General features: G+C 38.1%; 1 protein-coding gene across 2 annotated transcripts in view; it reads left to right on the top strand.

Moving 5' to 3' along the window:
* The first annotated feature begins 2,520 nt into the window (after positions 1-2,520).
* Positions 2,521-17,484, top strand: part of NEDD1 (NEDD1 gamma-tubulin ring complex targeting factor) — a 43,875-nt gene continuing 28,911 nt past the window's right edge. Inside the window, exons 1-5 of one of the 2 annotated variants that reach the window (XM_043881490.1) lie at positions 2,521-2,668; positions 4,823-4,966; positions 8,493-8,587; positions 12,284-12,400; positions 14,339-14,479. In XM_043881490.1, coding sequence (XP_043737425.1) covers positions 4,831-4,966; positions 8,493-8,587; positions 12,284-12,400; positions 14,339-14,479 — 489 coding nt within the window. In that variant the 5' untranslated portion in view covers positions 2,521-2,668; positions 4,823-4,830. Of the gene's footprint in view, positions 2,669-3,595; positions 3,802-4,822; positions 4,967-8,492; positions 8,588-12,283; positions 12,401-14,338; positions 14,480-17,484 lie in introns of those variants that run through there. The other variant, XM_043881491.1, reaches the window with a different exon arrangement.

The raw sequence follows: 17,484 nt of genomic DNA, 5'->3' as shown, positions 1-17,484 counted from the left end.
AGAAAGTACACAGCGCTCAATCAATTGCATTTGCTCATAAAATAACTTTTGTTTTTTGGAACAAAAGTCTCTTGATTCTGACTCCTTATTTTCATTCCCATTGCTTCTGCCTGAGTCCAGGTCCTCTTCATCTTGTCTGGAATATGTCAATTAGCTCTTAACTAGTCGGCATGTTCTCAGACTCCCTACCAGCAGTCCATTTTCCACTTTACTGGTAAATTTTAAAAACAGGGTTCTGGAAAACAGATTTATGCATTCATTCATCAAACATTTATTAAACAACTCCTTTGTGTCAGGCATCATGCTAGGAACTGGGAACACAAAGACATATTTTTCCTATGCAGGCACTGTGAGCTTTAAGTCTAGTCCAGGGGGTCAATGAGTATACGAAAACATGATTTATAGTCCATGAGGGTAGGCCCAGTATGCCATGGCAGAAGCCAGCAGGGGGGACAGTTTCTCAGTCTTTGCCACTTGATCAAATTGGAGAGAGGCAGAGGGACGTGTTTTAACACGCCCTCTCCAAGGGCAAAGGCTGGACAAGTGACGCATAGCATGTGTGATCAGTGAGGCTGAACAGATAGTGGAGAGGAGCTGCAAACAACAGCATGAGGCAGTGAAGGGCCTGGTGCTAAGTTGCTCGGTCATGTCCGACTCTTTGCGACCTCATGGACCGAAGCCCACCAGACTTCTCTGTCCAAGGCATTTTCCAGGCAAGAATACTGGAGTGGGTTCCCATTTCCTCCTCGAGGGGATCTTCCTGACCCAGGGATCAAACCCGAGTCACTTTCATCGCCTGCACTGGCAGGTGGACACTTTACCACTAGCATCACCCGCAAAGGAGTTTAGACTTTATTCTAAAGGGCCTAGGTTTTAAGGAGAGTAGTTGTATGATCGGATTTGTATACTATAAAGAGCATCATGGTAAGAGTTTCAGTAGTTCAGTTGCTCAGCCGTGGCCAACTCTTTGTGATGGCATGGACTGCAGCACGCCAGGCTTCCCTGTCCATCACCAACTCCTGGAGCTTGCTCAAACTTATGCCCATCGAGTTGGTGATGCCATCCAACCATCTCATCCTCTGTCATCCCCTTCACCTCCTGCCTTAAATCTATAATAACACACACACATACATATATATAGACTTTATACACACTATACTATATACTTTATAACACATATATATACTTTATACACACTATACTATATACTTTATAACACATATATATACTTTATACACACTATACTATATATAACACACACATATATATATACTTTATGCATATAGACATATAGAACTTAGCAAAGTGTGTGCTCTATAAATATCATTATATATGTCATTGTATCAATGTTATATATTAATGTATCATATATTGTTTCATATATTCTAATCTTCACTTTCCTGTCTTCATTATCAGAGATTTAGCTGTCTTTTCTTTCTTCTGTTCTTCTATTTTATCCTTCCTGTCCCTACTCTTACCCTATTTTATCTCCAACTTTTTGGCTCCCATCCCTTTCAAAATTGATTTAATAACCTCAAGAACTCTACACTACAATTAAGGCAGTTGCTGCTCCCTATCTTTCTCGTTTTGAGGCGCCCTATCAATCTTTACAACTTTTTTAGGACTTCAATTTCTGCTCTGAAAAAGTGTTTTCTCCACACTTATTAGTTTTCCAGTTATTTGCAATATTGGTGCAAATAACCAGGACTTATGTACCTAGTTCAAAAACACAATCCAAGTATGTACTTGTGCTGAAAGAATAATAACACTGTTTGTAGAAGAAATGCCCTATATTTTATTTTATAAGGACTCTCAGCAAAAATTTTCAGTAGAGCTTTAAAAAATAAAAGGGCCCTGGTATAAGGAGCATATGAAAGCTCAATTCACCTACTCCTTTTTCCACTCTGAGAAGCATCTCCTTCCAAAAAATTCCAAACTAGATGGGAATGTTCCTGACCTCACAGCATGATTTTGAAAAAAAAAATCACAGGATTTGAAGTCTGATAACTCATGACACTTGTGCTTTCCATTATTTCTTAGCTTTTCTCATCGTGTCTCCTGGTTTGTAAATTGCATCTCCTATTCTCGGCTCTCCATGGTTTCCTCTTCCGGGAAGCCTTTCCCAAACCCACATCCATGTTCATTTCCCTTTCATACATTTTGTACATTTTCTCTGAGGCAACTCTCAAGAGTTTCCGCTTTTCATTTAAGTAATTATTTATGATCGTTTGCCCCTTATACTGGGCTGTAGCTCCACCGGGCTAGAGACCACAAGCGCTGACTGAACCCCTGTATTCCCAGGCTAAACTCAGCACTGTACACCCAGTCTAGACGAGTGCCTGGCATGCCAGAGGCAGTCAGCCAACAAATGAATGACAAAAGGGAAGCAGCCAGCGGCACCAGCCCTCCCTGGCGCAGAGAGGAGCCGCCCAGGCCCTCAGTTCCCGCCCTCCCCTCCCAGGCGCTGGGATCAGGACCCGAACCCCGGCCCAGCACTGTCCCCGGCCCAGCGCTGTCAACGTGAGCCCCTCCTTGGGGAAGCGCCTCTCCTGGTGACGCGCTCAGAGGCGGGACTTCCGGCCGCCGAAGTTTAACAGTTCAGGCGGGAGCCGGAAGCCCAGCGCCGGAGCGGGCCGCGCTGAGGCCCCCGGTGTACTGCGGCTGAGAGGTGAGGTTCCGGAGGTACCGGGTAGGGCCCGCCGCCCGCCGCTTACTTGCCCTCTCCTCGTTCCCCACCCGCCCTCCGATCACCTCAGGGGGCGGGTCGGAGGTCCCTGGGCTCCCCGCGACCCAGCGGGTCGGGCAGGGGCGCGGCGGCCGGGTTGGCGCGGAAGTGCCCGCGAGCCGCGGGCCGGGGTCGCGCACCTCCGCCTGCGGCGGCCTCCGGTCAGGCCTGAGGGGTGGCCCGGGTCGACTGGGGCAGGTCGGCGGCGGCTCCGGGGGTCTGCACTGACTCCGGAAAGTTTGCCGCTTGCCCGCAGTCCCGTTACCTTTTTGTAAACCTCTCAAATTTGAGTCGTTTAGCAGGCGCTCAAATGCATTTAACAAAGTAACTCCAGTTGAGCAAGACTCCTGCGAGTAAAATGCATTATGGGTGAAAGAAAGTTGGAGAGCTTTGGCTTAAGCTGAGTGTAGTGAGTTGCTTCTTGTAGCCGCGAGGCTGATGGTGTTACGGCCGTGTGTCCTGACAGCTCACTTTGATGGGAGCCTCTTTCTGAGGCTAGTGTGCTCAGTCCTTAGAACACTGGGTGATGGGCCTTACCCCGCTCTACTTTGAGAGGAGCAAACTGACCGTCACCTAACTCTGGGGCAGGTCATCTGAGCCGGGACCAAAGTGATCTTTCCGCTACATTACACCAATCAACAGGTGTGATCTAAGATTACAGTAAAGACATCTTTCAGTGTTTCCTGGGTTTACAGATGCTTTTCCAGCGTTTCATTGTTGTTGAGTAGGAATCCAAAGGGCATAAGTTATAACAGGTTAAGGCACCAAATCCAAACACTGTGTCTACATTTCAACAGGTGACTAAGGGCTCTTAATAGAACTGTGTTTATCTGCTGAATGAAGCAGAGTGAATCACATAAGTGACTTTTCTAGTTAACGAAATTTCAGCCTCATAAACACATTAAAAATTTTGCCTCTTGAGAGTTGAAAGGGCCCTGTATTTTATTATGTCTTTAAGTTGTCCTCTGAAATATACTCACAAATGTGATGTTTTGTTAATGACTGAGGAACCTGTCTGTGACATCATTTATGCTCTGCCACACTCTTGACACTGTCTGCACCAGGAAGATGTGAAGGTATATTTTTACACCCTTCCCTCCCCTTCCCCTATCTCCCAGGCTGTTTTGACCATTTTTTCCCTTACCCATCATGCATTACTATGTGTGTTTTGTCTTCTAGACTGCCTTGGTTTGTGAAATCACTTTGTAGGAATTATGCATTCGAACTGTGTACTGTGAATAGATAATACAAGAGAAGGCATTGTGGATCAGGTGTAGGTATAGGGACTTGGTGACATTTTCTCAGGTTGTATTTGCTAATTTTAGAGTTACTTGGAAGACCTGCAGTGGTGGGATTCTAACCTGCAGGAGTGCTACAGTTTATCATTTTTTTTTTTTTTTTAAGATGAGGAAGTTACCTATCCAACAGTTATTTGTTGAATACCAGCTGTGTGCCAGGAATGTTTGAAGACCAGTAATTAACAAGACAAGACAAAAATTCCTGTCCTTGAGATCTTTGTTTTGCTCAAGTCAAGGGCCACATGTTATGAGAATAAGAATTGCAGATAGCAGGAAGGGCCATGAAAAAATGGAACAGGAGAATGGGATATAGAACAATGGGTATGGAGTTGCTTTAGCCGTGGTGGTCAGCGAAGGCCTTTCTGAGGAAGAAACAGGAGCTGAGACTGGGATGATGTGAAGGAGATGACCATGGGAAACTGGGAAAGGTCGTTCCTGGCAGACTAGGTAATAAACACTTGGGGGTGAGAAAGAAGGCCAGTGTGTTTGGCGGCCCCAGGGAAGAAAGGAAGGTTACATCAGTTTATGAAACACTCCGCACTAAGGAGGCTGCACTTCATTTTAATTGCCGTGGAAAGCCACTGGGAAGGTCAACTAAGACTGTGATCTGGTTTACCTTTCAGGAAGATCAGCTTTTTTTTAGTAACTCAGCTTTGTGGTGAGCGCAGTCTCTGGGACACAAGTGAATGTGTGGAGCCACTTGTTTTGGATAAGATGCCTCATTTTAACTCTTTTTGTTTGTTTGTTTTAAACCTATTCTTAATTGTTTTTAAAGCATGTTGTTTTAAACAATTTGTAGGTGCAGTCATGCAGGAGAACCTCAGATTTGCCTCATCGGGAGACGATGTTAAGATATGGGACGCTTCCTCGTTGACGCTGGTGGATAAGTTCAGCCCGCACGCTGCGCCTCATGTTATTAGCTCAGTGTGCTGGAGCAGCAACAGTATCCTTTTAAAAATAAAATAGCCACCATGTTAAACATCCAGCAGCGATGAAACTTCTGTGTGTGATCCATAATGAGAAATATATTTGGCATAGCTGTGAAAGATAAAGTGAAATAGGAATTTAATAAACAGTATGTCATATGATAGGGGCTGTCCAGGTGGCTCAGTATTAAAGAATCCACCTGCCAAGCAGGAAATGTGGGTTCAATGCCTGGATCAGGAAGATCCATTGGAGAAGGAAATGGCAACCCACTCCAGTATTCTTGCTTGGGAAATCCCATGGACAGAGGAGCCAGGCAGGCTATAGTCCATGGGGTTACAAAGATTCAGACATGACTTAGCGACTAAGCAATGACACATCATATGATTGAAAACTGATATTCTCCATTGATTTCATTTAAAAAATTTATTTGCAACCCACTACATTGTAAAGCACTGCTATTAAAAATATATGTTAGCTACTAGATGCTGACTATAGAGTTTTGTTATCAACCGTTCGTTATTGAATTAAATGGAATAAGGTAGGTAATGGTGGAAATAATCCTAAAAGTTCTGGAATGATGTTTTGCATCTACATTTGCGTATTTGTGGATCTCGTTGGGAAATTAAAGACAGAACTTGAAGACAAAAGCAAAACTTGAGGGAGGAGATAAAAATTGTAGAACATTTCCATGTTACTGATGTATTTTCTGTATTTCTCTTCCATTGTATCTGTGTTGAAAATAGTCTTGTTTCCCAAGAAGACAGATAAATTACCTTGATTGAATTTTCCTAAGGTTTTTATGTTTCTGATTCCCACCCTTCCTTTCTTAGTAAATTTCTGTGTACTAGATTCCTTCAATTTTGTCCACTCTTTGCCACCCTACGGACTGTAGCCCACCAGGCTGCTCTGTCCATGGGATTCTTCAGGCAAGAATACTGGTGTGGGTTGCTATGCCCTCCTCCAGGGAACCTTCCCAACCACGGGATTGAACCTGCATCTCTTAGGTCTCCGGCATTGGCAGGCAGTTTCTTTAACCACTAGCGCCACTTGGGAAGCCCAAATTTATTTATTTGGCTTCTTTGAGTCTTAGTTGAGTCATGTGTGATCTTTTATTGTGGTGTGCAGGCTCTTTATTTGTGGCGCTCCCCAGTGGCATGTAGGATCTTAGTCCCCTGACCAGGAATCAAACCCATGTCCCTTCCATTGCCAGGCAGACCCTTAGCCACTGGATTACCAGGGAAGTTCCTGGTGGATAAAATGAACTCATAAATAGGGATTTCTCACTATCTCACTACTAACATTTTGGGCCAGATACTGTTTTGTCATGGAGGCTGCCCTGTGCATTGTAGGATGGTTAAAAGCCTTCCTGACCTCTACCAGTGAGATACCAGTAGCCCCTGTGGTGAAAGCTGTGAAGCATCTTCAGAATTGCCACATGTCAATTCTGTGAGGGGCCAGAATCATCCTCAGTTGGGAACCATTGCTGGAAACAACGTGCTGTTACCACCTTTTGTATGAAAATGTTCTGTATTCTTGGTGTGGTAGAGATAATCATTCTTTTGTGGAACTGATACACCATTTCTTAAACAACAGATAAAGCTTGAACATGTGTCTGATCTTATCAGTATCAAAGTAGTAATATTCTGCTTCCTGATGAAAGTAAAAATATCAAAGCTTTAAAATATGAATGATTCATGAACAAAAACATTAGAAAGTTTTCATGCCCAGTCTAATTATTCTTGTAAATATATAACAAAAATGACAAGTTTTCTTATTGAATTAAACTTTCCTCTTCATCATTCCTTGATTTTGTATTAAAGTAGCAAAGTAAGTTACTTTGGCTCCCTATTGATCAAACTCATGTGAGGGGAATGCATTTTTGAAGGCCTCTGCAGATTTGAGTGGGGGGCAATGTTTAAAGAGAGTGACAAATATGTGATATTGCTTCTATTATTAGATTTTTATTATGTTTAGAGCTAATTTTCCCTGTTACTTACTGCATAAAAGTACCAATTCTTAGTGATTATTTTTTATTCCAAGGAGTTTTATTAGGAGTTGGCATTTACTGATAAACCACTTAAAGGTCTAGCAACAAAACTGATGTGACTATGACTATGTGATGGTGTCCTCTGGGTTTTGGAAACTGGTTTTATTTCTGTAGTTTTCTTGTATAAGTACATGTGCACTGGAAACCTTTGTATAGTTTTATTCCTATTGAGGCTTTGATGCCTTCCATAGAGATTAGTTACTGAAGACCAAGGGATTCCTGGGGAACGCTTAGTGTGGATTCCAAGGACAGAGTTAATGGTGAGGTGCCATGAAGATCAGTTTTCTTTTTTTTCTTTAATCAGTTAATTATTTTTTTGGCCCTCCAGGTAGTACTCCTCACTTTCTTAAGACTTCTAAAACTATGTGAGAAATAAATGGAGTAACTTGAGTTCGCTTTTGTAGTATCTTCCTTCAGTCCTTTCTTTAATGTGCTCTATAGAGAAGAGTGACAGTAAACATAGGAAGAAGCCAAGGAGAGGGAAAATGATTTATTTTTCTCAGTGCTGTAAAATCTAGATAGGTGGAAGTGATTTTGTTTGAATCATATATCATGATAAAATTACAGTCCATGGTCTGTTCACAAAATAGCTGAATGTTCTACAAATCACTTAAAGTAATGCAGTTTGGACTTTGCTTGTTAAGTGTATATTTAAACTTCTGATATTTTGTTTTGACTCTCAAAATCAGGCTCTTGGTTGTATTATTGTGGTTAGTCATGTAAGTTTTAAAATACTTATATTAAAAAAAAAATACATTATTTTGTGTTTACTGATTATTTCACTTATTTATGTGAAATAAGGTAAATTTAATTTTAAATTATTAAATCAAATTTTAAATATTATTTTAATAATTTAAAATTGTATTTTAAATAATTGAAATTTAATTGAGCTGAAATAAAGTTAAAATAAAACTCATAGTTGCTGTGTAATCACACTTACTTACATTTGCTACATTATAGTATTCTTAATATATTTAAAATTGAAATGCTCTATCAAAAACATTCCAGTCCATTCCATTCCAGAAAATATCAAGCTTTATTTTTTAGTGGAAAAATCGGAGACTAATGTGGATATTTGCTTCCTAGCTTAAATTTTTATCAAGCACTGCATTACTAAATAATTATCTTAAACCATGTTTATAGAAGAAAAGGCTGATTGGTATTTGCTTGATGTTGCTTTTATCATGCTCTCATTCTTGAAGGATAAAATTAGACCTTCTGGCCTACTCTTTGAAAGTGGGGTAGTATTTCACACGGGTTAAGTAGCTTTCGAGTGATAGCAAAGTCAAAAAGGATAGTTCTTCCCTGAAGTAGTAAAGAGAATTAGTCTTAGTAATTAGTAATCTGAGCCAGTTTTGAAAGCTAATGTATCAGCTATATTCATTGTTTGTCATCTTTTTAGTGTGCTTGCTTTTATCGTCACATTTCTTTATAATGATAGCCGAGTGCTAGAGCTGCTCTTGGATTGTTTGATGCTCCATAACTCTTGATTTAGATAACTTTCTAGTGACAGCATCTTCCAGTGGTGACAAAATAGTTGTCTCAAGTTGCAAATGTAAACCTGTCCCGATTTTAGAGCTTGGTGAAGGGGTAAGTGATTTTTTTTTTTTTAACTTTTAAAAATCTTAGTCCTGCTTGCGTGGTAATTGTTTATTTATTATGATGCTAACAACTAAATATAAAGGAGTTTAAAAGCATTATTCTTAACCTGAGCTTAAAATAATACAATTAACACTTGAAGGTGAGATAAGTGTGCTTACTGATATATCTTTAGGTAAAATAATATTGGATCCTAGGGGAGCAATCAAAGACTTAGATTTTGTCAGCTAGGTAGCATCTCCATTTTCCCTCTGTTGGAGGTTTCCTGTTATTGCTGTGACTTTTTAGGACTATGTTCCACCAAGGTTCCTAGGTTGATCTGACCACAAGAGTCCTAATGATGTAGCCCTTCCCTTACTAACAATGGGCTCAGCACCATCAGCTAAAGACCCTTATCTGATGGTGACCTTCTGCTTTAGCTTCGGTCCAGTGGGTACTGCCTGAGCCTCTCCAAGCCCTTCTGTAACAGAATGGGCTTTGTCAAAATGAACTTTGGTCCCAGAGCATTTAAATGAATTTCTCACTATATATTCTTACCCTTTTGTTTCATAAGTTAATCCCTCCGATTCAGGATAATACTGGCTTTTTCATTTCCAATCATACACTTCTTGAAATTTGTTTCCATTTTAAATAAGATCTAAATAAAAAGGAATATATAGGCGGTGGTTCTTTTTTTAAATTTCAAAGTTTTATAGTGGACTCTAAACCATAATGAATTGTCATGATTTTATACACTGGAGTAGATAGGGTGACCCAATTAGTAATTGCTCTACTCCAGTTGCTTTGGAGTAGAACACAGCAGGACCACACAATATAAGTTCATCTAACATATTAATAAAAATGACTTAGAATTTCTAGCAGTCCTTTCCTAGAGGTGTCTGGTAGGATTGACTTCAGCATCAGTTCCAGCCCACAGGTGATGGAGACAGGGACAGATAGAATGTGTGTTAAGGGTAGGAATGGCAGTTGCCTTTCAGCCTCAGTAAGTGGAGTTGAGGCATGTGGGATCTAGTTCCCGGACCAAGGATTGAATCTGCATCCCCAGAGTGCCACTGGGGAGTACAGGTAAACTGTACTCTTGAAGAGCAGGCAGAACATCTTAGTCATTTTTGGATCTTCAGATCATGTCCAAGTTGATCAGCGAACATTTGTTGAATTAAATATCAACGTAAAAACAGTTTTGATTTTGGGACTGCCCTGGTGGTACAGTGGTTAAGAATCCTCCTTCCAGTGCAAGGGATGCAGGTTCGATCCCTGGTCCAGGAACTAGGTCTCACATGCCTCAACAAAAGACCCTGCATGCTGCAACTAAGACCCGACACAGCCAAAACAAATAAAAAGCCAAAAAACAAAAACAGTTTTGATTTTCACTTCTGCCAGTATTTAAGGTGGAACTTTATTTAAAGTCCATATTAATTTTCTTTGATTTTGTATTTTACCTCTCTAAAGTAGACAGATTGGTCTTGACAGTGTGATAATGGATATGATAACCTAGAAATTTGACCTGATGTTATCTTCAGTTTTAAAAATTCTACCCATTGCTTTTGTGTTAGGATACAGGATTCCTGTAATAACCAATTTCCATTAATTATTTAAGTTCATTAGCTACATTAATAATATATTAACATAAAAAAATCCTCTCTAATTAGGGTAAGCAGCTAAAAATATAGGTTTTGTTCTGAACCCTTACGAATAATTTCAGTTATTTTCGATGATTGGAATTTTAATATATTGATCTTTGATGGATGCCATTCTTACCTGTTTTATTTAAAGGTAAACTCCTGATCTGCAGTAATAACCAGATTCTAAATTTTATTCGTCTGTTTAGACCAAAGTCAGTTCCTTGAATGATGTCTGCGAGAGAGTTATAGTGACCATACTGAAATATTGATGTACTGTGCCCCTGATATTTTTGTGTATTAATAATTTTGACTCTGTTAGAATTTCAAAGCTGGAAGAAACCTTGGGGGAGAGAGGGGGGTGGGGCATCTGCACCCTTTTAAGAATCTGGTGCTCTCTTGAGCAGAGGATGTTTTTGAAATGCGTGGACTATCAAGAACAATAGATCTGGTCCTCATCTCTCATTTCTCAAAGGTAGAACGTAGGCTCAGAAAGATGAGATTACTTGCCTAGAGCTATGTAATTTGCCTTAAGTCTCAAAATGTACCCTTTGGAATTAATTTCTATTCCCCCCCTTATGGTGTTCAGCTGGAGTGGGGATAATTAATGTAACTGTGTAGTGTATCTGAAAGTTAATAGGAAAAAAAACAACAATGCAGCACTGTAGCATAGTTACTGATGATACCACCAGATAGATGACATGCATACATACTCATTGTGAGAAAACTTGGTTACCACTGTATTTTTAGCCATTTGTTCTATAAATATTTATTGAACATGGATATGGTCTTTGCTCTAAGGAAACTGACATTCTGATGCGAGACAGACAGTAAATGAGTAAACAGTACCCAGTGATAGTGCTAAGTTGTTATGCAGAGAGCTGAAATACGTTATTGAGTTAGCAGGTTACACTAGGTGGGGAAGGGAAGTCTTCTGAAGTTGTGGTATTTAAGTTGATGTCTACTGATCAGGTGAAGTCATTCAAGCCAAGGTTCAGGGGAATTAACTTTCCAGGCGAGAATAGCTATGTAGAAGTCTGGAGGCAAATATAGTGTTATTACATTTAAGGAGTGGAAGATGGTCCTTGTGCCTAGAGAACCAGTGGGTGGGGAGGAAACTGGTGAGAGAGCAGTTAGGAAAGGACTAGATGAGTAGGGCAATGAAAGCCAGGTTAGTGACGAGTTTGGAATTTAGGTGTGATTGGAAGCCACTGAGGGTTTTAAGATGAGACACACATGGTCTGATTTACATTTCATGAAGGTCACACTCTATGGAACATGAAATGCAGGGAAGCAAGAGTGGAAGGCAGACCACCAGTTAGGAGGCTGCTGTTGTGCTTTGACAAGTTTTGGATCAGGGTGCTTGCAGTGACAGTAGATAGAGAGGGGTCCCTGTGGGGTATATTTTAGGGTTGGAGTTTAGAGAACTTGCTGATAGACTTGAGTGGAGGGAGAACGAGGAATCAAGGTTCCTTCTGAACTTCTGTCTTGAGTAGCTGGATGAATGGGACCTTTCAGTAGGGGGGAAGAGTGTAGAGTTAGTTTCTGATGACAAGGATGTTTGAGACTTGGTCCATTTGGGGGAGATGCACTGTGACTTGGGACTAGTATCTTGTCCTCTTTATAAAACTTCCCCCTCTGTAAATTGAAGGATTTAAGCTAGGTATTCTTCAAAGTCTCCTCTACCGTTAGAATTTTCTGAGCTGTGGGTTGATTTTAATTTGAGATATTCTGTGGGGTATAAGAGCAGGTTTTGTTAAAGGGAAATATGCAGGGCGAGTAAGCCCTCAAGGGGCTCCGAGACTTGCTGGTTTCCTAAGCTTCCTCTGTCACCACCTTTATGTGGAAAGAACATGAATCTGGTTGATTTCCTTAAAGCCATTTTGAACACTTTGCAGACTATTGAATCCTTGTGAAAGATGATGAGAGCTGAATCTTTAGTATAAGAATTGACATGTGTATAGCATTTCATTCAAATGTTTTTCATGTGCTTACCAAGTGTTAGCTAAGAACTGAAAGTCAGCTCTGGTCTCTATTAACTTAACATGAATTTTTTTTTTTTAAATAGCAAAAGCAGACATGTGTCAGTTTAAATTCAACATCTATGTATTTGGTAAGCGGAGGCCTAAATAAGACTGTTAATATTTGGGATTTAAAATCAAAAAGAGTTCATCGATCTCTTAAGGTAAGCAACTTTTAAAAAAAATCTTTACAGAAATGTGTTTATTAGTCATTACCAAAATTTAATTTTGAGCTTATATGATAAAAATAAGCAGCTTCAGAATGAAGTGAGATATGTTAGGGAATATAAAGGTGTATAGCCAAAAGCTTACTTTTTTGAGTTTATTTTTCCTTCCATGTATGTTACTATGTTATTGTGTTGCTGGGGTTAAAACTTTTTCCTTATTTTTTCACTTTCTTATGCTCTTGAGTGGACCACTTCCTTCATTTTAAAAAAAATATAGTTTATTGTCATTAAAGATCTTTTTAAGGCTTTTTGAAAAAATGAGAGTAATTTTGGGATGATAGTATTCAATCTGGTAATCAGTTTGGCGATATGGCTTCTTAGTTCTCTGCTGCTATTTGTGTTATTTTTGTGTGTATTTTCCTGTTGGTAATAAAATGTTTCTAAAATAGTTTACTATTTATTTATTTTTTTCATTTATTTTTATTCGTTGGAGGCTAATTACTTTACAATATTGTAGTGGTTTTTGCCATACATTGACAGGAATCAGCCATGGATTTACATGTGTTCCCTATTTATAATTAGTGTTTCTTTAAATAGCTTTTGCAGTTTCAGAAAATGAAAATAATCATTGTGAAAGCCTCTGGTTGTGATTGCTTTTTTGGACTTCTGTTGTTTTAGTATTTGGAAGTTCATCTTTAAAATTGCTTTCAATTTTTGTCTTTTAAAAAACTTTTAATATGCGAAATTTAAAACATATTTTATATACACACACACATACCTACAAAGAGAAAGAATTTCCTAAAATGTAAAGGCATCTCCTAGCATGCTTCAGGGACCATTTGAGAAAGTTGTAAAATAAGTGGAATATTATAGTTACAATTACTGTTATTACATTAATTAGATACAAAGATGGGTTTGTTTCTGTTATTAAGATGTGACATCAAGTTGTTAAAAACTATGCTGACCACTGTGCTCTTAGGCTAGATATCTTTAATTTAGTCTTGGAAAACATAATCCTTGTGAACTCAGTTTGTTCTAAACTAAACGGTTTTATTTCCTCAATATGGATTCCCCTATGGATCAGGGAGACAGTGCTGGTATAATGGGAGGAAAATAAGCTTGAATCCTAGCTTTGCCACTGGCAGTTCTGTGAGCTTGCAGTTTGTTAACCTTAGTTAACTCATCTGTAAAATAGAAAAAATGACTTTGCCTCCCATGCTTGATCTAAAGATTAATAATAATTAAAACTCCAGCCTAAGTTGGTACTCAACAGATGGGAAGCAGCGTCTATCAAATCTGAAACATGCTTTCTCAATTCAGCTTTGGGGCTTTTTTTTTTTTTTGCTCTCTTCTATTTTACAGTGTTAGGTTTCATTCTCCTTCCCCTAACTTACCTCTTAATCACTTTCTTTAAGGTTGAACTGAGGCTTCCTGTCTTCTGTAAAGCTTCGTCAACTCAGGTCATAGTGACGCCTCTTTGGCATTCCTCTGACACTTTGCCCCTGCCACTCATTTAGAATTCATTCTGCCATTTGCATGTTCACTTAAACATCCTGTCTTCCCAATTGAACAGTAATATTCTCAAGGGCAGGGACTCTCGTAAGAGTCAACTTGCAATAAATGATACTTGTCGGTGGAAGTGAATTCTCTAATGTAGGCATAATGCCATTTAGAAAATTACCTTTCCTTTTTGTCTCTTGTTTCATAGTGCCTGATCATTGTATGGTTATGAAAAATAAATCTCTGTTCCCTGAAAAGACTTGGTGCTGATCAGATAGTTTACTACTCATTTGAGTACTTTTTTTTTTTTAAGATTATTTTGAGGAAAATGTAAAGCAAATATTAGATTGACAAATATACAATGTTTACAAAAAAATATGAAAAATATGCTGTTTGAAGGTTGTGTGGCACTCTATTTACTGTCCTTTCTTTCAGGATCATAAAGATGAAGTAACTTGTGTAACATATAATTGGAATGACTGCTACGTTGCTTCTGGATCTCTCAGTGGTGAAATTATTTTGCACAGTGTAACCACTAATTTATCTAGTACTCCATTTGGTCATGGTAGTAACCAGGTACAGTATGGGTTTATTCAAAACAAAGTTGATAAGAGATTTTTAATTACCTTACATAAGGCAATAAATTTAAGTTTTTAAAATTAAGTATTTAAAATTTGCACTTAGCGTGCTTGAAAAACTTACAGGTAGCTATTTTTTAATGGTAGTATTTTAAAACTAGTATATATTAGATGATGGAGCTTATATGAGTTTATTTATGCTTTGAATGGTCACATGCTCCTAGAACTTAACTGCAGATAAAAAACACAAATAATTACTAATAGATTAAGCCTAAAACATGGATATTAATCTATGACACTACAATTACAGAAGTATCACATAACTTAAACTGTGCCAGCTACAAGACAGATATATATGTTCATAAATACTCTGATGGACATGGAGTATTTGTTTTTAGGCACAGGGCAAATACAGTTTTCTTTTTTGTTTGTTTCAAGTATGTGATAGTTAAAGTATCAAGGCATATTTATGTGTTTCGGGTTAATACAGGAGTATTTAAGGAAATACTTAATGTTTTATAAAGGAAATACTATATAAATGCTTTTATAAAGCAAAATTAGTTACTGAATTTTTCTTTATAAAAAATTAGTCTGTAAAATTCCTAAAAGAATAAATTTAGTTTCTCAAGAAATCTAGTTCTTGACTAACTTTCCATGAAATTATCCACAGGAATTTCCCATAAGGTGCAAGTTCTTTTACTCTTACTTTTTATTGTAATCACTTTGGCCATATTTTTAGGTAAAATATAGGAGTGCTCCAGTTTTGAAAAGCCTTAAAATCATTCTTTGAACAGTTTATGTTTAGTGTTCAAGGAAAATTTAACAAGTATTAAACATATACAGAAAAAAGTCTTTTCTCAGATTTCATGTATATTGAGGTAATAGAGATATGATTAGGTTTATGAGAAAGTGAGAGATTGTTGAGAAACAATCTTATGGTCATTCAGAACAGAGAAAAAACTATCTGATTGGGAATAACAGAGAGGAAATTGAAGAAGGGACAGTTGCAGCTGGGTCTAAGGGTTTGTTTTGTTTACTGCTGTTTCATTTGATTCTGCCTTGTACTAGGTTTAGCTCTTTGCATAGTAGTTGGAACTATCTCTTGTTTCCTTGTCCTCAGCTGTTGTCTAACTTTGTGCCTTACACGGAAAAGATCTCCAATAAATATGTGAATGGATGAGCACATTTAAAGATAAAGATTTTAAGACACTAATAAAGAGCTTTGGGAGAGGAGCATTTTATTTGGAGGAAATCATACAAACAAAAATAAAGAGAAAGGAAAGTATATGGGTTTTAAGTAGGAGCTAATGTTGATATGGGACTTTGAACGCCAGACCGAAGGCTTGGCTTTTATTTTGGAAGACAGGGAAAACTAGTCAGAATATTTTGATTAGTTGAATGTCAGAACCATAGAATCCTTGAACTGAGAAAAGCCTTTAGAGGTAACCTCATTTTCTGCATTTTATGGATGAAGATAAGTGATTTACCACAGAGAATGATTAATATGGCCATAAAGATAGGAAGTAATATTTTGTTTTTGTAATTTTTTGGTTATTTTTATTATAACTGAGACATAAAACCTAAGCACATATAGTGGAACTATTGGGGAAAAAAATCTAGTGTTCAAATAGATGACTTGCTTTTTGAAGAAACAGAGTAGTCCTCTTCTCTTCTACTTGTTTCATCTCCTTCCTCCTCTCCTTCATCTTTCTTCTTTTCCTTCCCCTCCTCCTTCCCTTCTCCCTCCCCCAACTTCCCTTCTCCTCCTCTTCCTTCTTTTCCCTCTTTCTCTATTTTTCTCTTCCTCTTCTTTGGAAGAAGCATGATATATTAGAAGCATGATAAGTTTAGATTTATAAATTCTGGGTTGACTTTTCAGTAACTTAAATATTAGGTTAGATACTGCCATGTATTTTCTCTAAGTTTTTACTGTATTTTACTGGAGAGTTTTGGTTATTGCTCTTGGGCTTATTCTCTGTAAAATATTAAAGTTTTAAAAATTGAGATATATACAAGATACATACAATAAAGTACATATATCTTAAATATACAGCTTGATGAATTTTTATACATGCATACATACACCTGTGTAACTACATACTACCAAAATCAAGATACAGAACATTCCTGGCATACCGTAGGTCTCCCTCTTAACCCTTTCCAGTCACTACCTCATATTTCTTAGAAGAATTGTATGTATCTGGTTTCTTCTGGTCTTCATTATGTTTGTTGCATGGAATAGTAGTTTATACTGCTTTAATTCCTGTGAAGTGTTCCATCATAAGGATATACCACCATTTATCCATTCTACTATTGATGGACGTATGAGCTGTTTCTCATTTGTGTCTATTGTGAGAAAGCTACTATGAATATTCTCATATGAGTCTTTTTGTGGATACATGTTTTCATTCCTCTTGAGTAAATACTCAGGGGTGAAATCGCTGGGTCTTAGGGTAGGCATTAAGTTTTACTTCATTAAAAATTGTCAAAAAGTTTTTAAAGTGCTTGTGCCATTGATTATGTCTGTGAGCAATGTATGTGAGATCCAGCTGTTCCACGTTTTTGCTCATTGTCTTGCTTATTCACTTCAGCCACTTTGATGGTTGTGTAATTGTATCTCATGATGATTTTAATTTGCATTTCTCTGTTGAATGAGTTGGGCACACTTTTGTATACTTTCTGTTGTGACTATTCAGGTCTGTTCCCTTTTGTTTGGGGTTGTGTTTTTCTGATTGATTTATAGTTTATTCTGTTTTCCAGATGGAGTCATCCTTTGGCTATACATGTTGCATCATATGTCTTCTTTTTTAGCCTGTGGCTTTCCTTTTCACTCTCTTAATGCCTTTAAAAAATGAACAGAAGTTCTTAAATGTATGTCTATTGTGCTCCATTTCAAAGTAGTTTTTGTATGTGGTATGAGATGGGATTCATCTTTCCATACAGGTATATGATTATGCCAGCATTATTTATTGCAAAGACCATTCAACTGCCACTGGGGTGAGT

This window comes from Cervus elaphus, chromosome 22, assembly GCF_910594005.1.
Source record: "Cervus elaphus chromosome 22, mCerEla1.1, whole genome shotgun sequence".
Taxonomy (NCBI): domain Eukaryota; kingdom Metazoa; phylum Chordata; class Mammalia; order Artiodactyla; family Cervidae; genus Cervus; species Cervus elaphus.
The sequence above is the reverse complement of the archived record's forward strand: the minus strand, read 5'-3'. Positions and strand labels throughout refer to the sequence as shown.